Here is a 4,249-nt window from a genome sequence, read left to right as displayed (position 1 = left end):
ACTTGAAATTTGTGAAATTAAGGTATGTTATATAGTAAATCTAAAAAATGTAAAATGTGTGTAATTGCTGGGAAAAAATGCAGAAAAATAGTAAGTTTTTTTCTTACTTGTTGAACTGATGTGGAACAGAAAAGGAGCAGAATAAATACAGAGAAAACAGGAAAGTTAAGTAAATCACAGTAAAAACATTAAAATATATTTTAACCCTAAAATATCGTGAATCATTTTACAAAAGTAATTTATTCAATAAATAAATGGACAGAGAGCACAACCCCCCCAATGTTAGACCTAAAGTTACGCCCTTGTCGAACCAGCAACCTACCGGTTACAGGACGGCTCCACTCTGCCACAGCTTGTCTGTACCACATGTTGGTGGTCGCAGCTACCAACACATCAAATTTCAGCTCAAAATGGCTGAAAATGGCTGAGTTTTTGTTATTTGAATTAAACTTTGGCTGCCATCTTGGATTTTGTATTTGAAATCAGATTTTATTAAAGATTGTTTTTTGGCTACTATGACACAGATATTTAGCTGTGTATGTTTAAAAATGGCTAAATTATAGCCCATTGTAAAATTTGCAATAGCATAAGCAATTAGCTTAGTTAGGATCAGCAATCGACACGTGTCACCCGCTTCGGATGTTATCATCCATTAAATGGACATTATTAGCCATTATCAGTCCCAGAATGGCTTTAGACTGTCTCGACTGTGCTGCCTAGTGGGTTCTCTGTCCCATAGAATGGCTTCAGACTGTCAGCTGGTTAATGAGGCATAAAACCACTAAGGTTTTTTATACAATCTGGTTAATATGAGGCATAAAACCACTAAGGTTTTTTATGTAATCTGGTTAATATGAGGCATAAAACCACTAAGGTTTTTTTCGCAATCTGGTTAATATGAGGCATAAAACCACTAAGGCTAATTTTAGAGAAAATGGCATGGGCTACGATAAAGTAGACCGGACTCAGGCAGATTGTTGCATTCCAACGTATGGCACTGGTAACCCACTACAGGGGGCACTGTTGGGACAGTCTGAAGCAATTCTATGGGACTGATGACCACTAATAACGTCCATTTAATGGACTGTTAACATCCAAACTGTCTGCATGTGTTTGGTATTATTCCTAGCTACAAATTTCAGCAATAAGTCGAAATATGGCTGATTTATAACTATTAGTTAGTTAATTATTGTGGCCTTTTTGAATCTTTGATTAGCATTTAAAATTTAGTAAAAAAAAAAGAAAAGGTTTTTAGCTTCTACTCCACTACCTTTTAGCTTTTTATGACATAAAATGGCTAAATTATAGCTCTGTAAAATTTGCTTTAGTGGTTAGCTTAAATTGGGAGTAGCAATCAGCAGGTTTTTGGATAATTCTTAGCTATGATCACATACAAAGTTTGAGCTGAATATTTCTTCAAACAGTTGAATTAGAGACATTTTGAAATTAGCTGTGGTGGCCAACTTGAATTTTCAAATCAAGAGTAGTTTTTCTGAATGTGCCACCCTAAAAAAAAAAAAAAAAAAAAAAAAAAAAACACCATGACCGTGGCAACCCTTGCAAAAAAGTCTAGCTCTGCCCCTGGTTTAAATAAAAAGTTAACTTTGTGAATTTCCACACCTAATATTTAATCTTCAAAACCAATTTGTTCTTTTCAAATGTGCTTGTTGTAAGAGTAGAAAACACACTTTGCTGTAAATCTGTATGAAATTTATGTACTAAAAGGACAGTAGAAAAGTAAAAGTTTTAGGTAGGATGATCAGATTTCTCACATAGATTTTAAAATGATTTAACTTTAAATTGAACCACATCCAAGGTTTAAATGATTTTTACCATCTTAAGTGCAAGTGTATAAAACAAATAAACAGAAAAGTACAGAAAGTGCTGTTTTGAACTTTTGATATAACCTGACCAAGCTGTGTCAAATGTCATAACAAACTGTCAAATGTAGATTAGGGTTATGGCTGTCATCATGACCTACTTGTTACTTTATAAACATAAGCATAAACAGAACATGTTGTAAAACTGATAAAACAATCAACTCCTATTAGAGCTGCAGGCTGTCACTCAGCTTTGGACTGAAGGGTTGAAACAACACGACAAAGCTGTACGGACTGAGCTTCACATTGTGAAGACTTGCCTTCAAACATATTACTATGAAGAGGCTTTTGATCGTTGTGGTACTTTGTGGGGTCGTGTCCTGCTCTGTCACAGGTAAGTTACAGGCACGATCACATGTAGTGCCTAAAATTGTCTATTTTTTTTATTCAGTATCTGGTAACAAAGTATTTACAAAGGAAAACCTATACATTACTAAACCAAAGTCCTTTATAAAATGTGAAAATGTACCTTTTTGCGTATTAAAAGTGAGAATTCTCTTAAAGAAAATGCCTTGCAGCAGGACAATGAAGTGGGGATACCGCCTAACACAACGGAGGCTGTCGATGAGGTACACTTATGCCTGGTTTTATTGCTGAACATAAAAAGAGTAACAATGGTTGTCAAACATTTAACAATGGAAAGGCAAAGTTTGTCACTGTGAGATGGACTTAAACTGATTGAAAAGGAAAAACAGGATGAAGATAAATGTAAAATGATCTAAATGAGTCTTTTTTTAACACCAGGTTTTGCAAAATGCTTTACAAGATTTCTTGAAGACAGATTATTCCCCCCCCAAATGCTCACATGATTTCCAGTCATTTTTCTATATGTCTTTTATTAATAATGATGTGGAACTTGTATAAATGTCTCAGAATACAGCCTAAAAGTATTAATTAGGCGTGATTATCTTGAAAAGTTTGGTATGGATGGAATGTGGCAAATATTTAGATGATGGTAAGCTCATAAAAGCAAAGAGAAGAATACGTATGTTTGGTTATGACAGAGTGTTTTTTTTTTCTTGTTGACCAATTCAGACGAACCCAAAGAAAGCTCAGACAGAGGAAAAAAGACATCCTCTGTTCCAGTGTCCAGACATGAGTCCTTCTCCCTCTGTGCCCACCTCAGGTCTGTTCACACCCCTTAACCACAAATCTAATTCACGCTACAAGAACTGGAGCCTAAATGCATCTGATTTTCACTTCCTGTATTTATTTTCTTCCCCCCRTTTGATTTAGTTGAATTTGTGAAGCCGGCAGATGTTAAAGTCATCGCTGCTTTGGGGGATTCTTGGACAGTAGGTGTTTCATGTGGATTTTTTTTTCTCTCTGCAGAACTGCTAAAAAATGTTAACATTATTTTGCTCATTTGCTTTTTACCCAATGAATTATACAAAATCTATTTCACAATTGTTAAATACTGCATTTAAATATGTAACATAGGCAAATGGATTATATACATTTTTTTTYCCACAGACGGCCTTTGGTGCTAATGCTAGCTCCGTGTTTGGCCTCGCTTTAGAGTTTCGCCATTTGTCGTGGAGGTAACGCTTACTCCAAATGTTAAATTTTCTATAAAACCTCATAAAACTCAAACTAATTTGCCTTAAAAAGCAGATGCCTAAAATCAAAGAGTTAATATTAAATTTGTCTCCACTTGAAGTATCGGAGGTCACAGGACGTGTCAAGATGTCATAACTTTACCAAGTAAGACGCTGATTGTTTATGTTTATGACTGTTTATGTCTCACAAATAAAAAGGATCCCACTGCATTCTTTAATCTCTCTTATTGTCTGTTTCAGACATCTTGAAGTTATTCAACCCTGATCTTATTGGTGCCTCTTCTGGAATGTCAAACGCCTTCAGGAAAACTCACATCAAGGATGCAGGCTTTAATCTGGCTGTGACTGGAGATAACACCTCGTGAGCTCATCACTCTGACCCAGTTACACAAGAGGACCAACGTTCAAAACATGTTCCAAGCCAAGAGCCAATCTCTGTCAATATTTTTGAGAATTTTTATTTTATTTTAAATGTTAACAAATTATTGTTGTAGAAATACAGAATACAAATGTCCTCTTCAAAGTATTTTATGCAGTATTTAAAATATAACCAATAACAGATAAATAAAAATAGGTTCGATTTAGAAAAACACATCAATAGAATTCATGTTATGCACTGTATTAACCTTTTCATTTAATAATTTTTAGAGATGCATTTCATCACAGACCAACAAATCAGGTATAAACAAGAAAACCTTCACTAAAAATCCAATTATTTGACTTTTTTAAAAATAAAATATAATTAAAAACTACTGTCATGATAACACTGCATTAAATACAGTGACAAAAAGAAAAACAATAAGGCCAGGT

At 34.5% G+C, this 4,249-nt stretch overlaps 1 protein-coding gene across 1 annotated transcript; it reads left to right on the top strand.

The window, feature by feature from the left end:
- Window positions 1-2,156: 2,156 nt before the first annotated feature.
- Window positions 2,157-3,804, top strand: LOC106531793 (phospholipase B1, membrane-associated-like). Its single transcript, XM_014027718.1, has 7 exons — window positions 2,157-2,214; window positions 2,385-2,449; window positions 2,916-3,006; window positions 3,117-3,175; window positions 3,354-3,421; window positions 3,541-3,584; window positions 3,680-3,804. The coding sequence occupies exons 1-7, from the start codon at window positions 2,157-2,159 to the stop codon at window positions 3,802-3,804; spliced, it is 510 nt and encodes a 169-aa protein (XP_013883172.1).
- The last annotated feature ends 445 nt before the right edge of the window (window positions 3,805-4,249 follow it).

This window comes from Austrofundulus limnaeus, unplaced genomic scaffold, assembly GCF_001266775.1.
Source record: "Austrofundulus limnaeus strain Quisiro unplaced genomic scaffold, Austrofundulus_limnaeus-1.0 Scaffold677, whole genome shotgun sequence".
Lineage (NCBI taxonomy): Eukaryota > Metazoa > Chordata > Actinopteri > Cyprinodontiformes > Rivulidae > Austrofundulus > Austrofundulus limnaeus.
The sequence above is the reverse complement of the archived record's forward strand: the minus strand, read 5'-3'. Positions and strand labels throughout refer to the sequence as shown.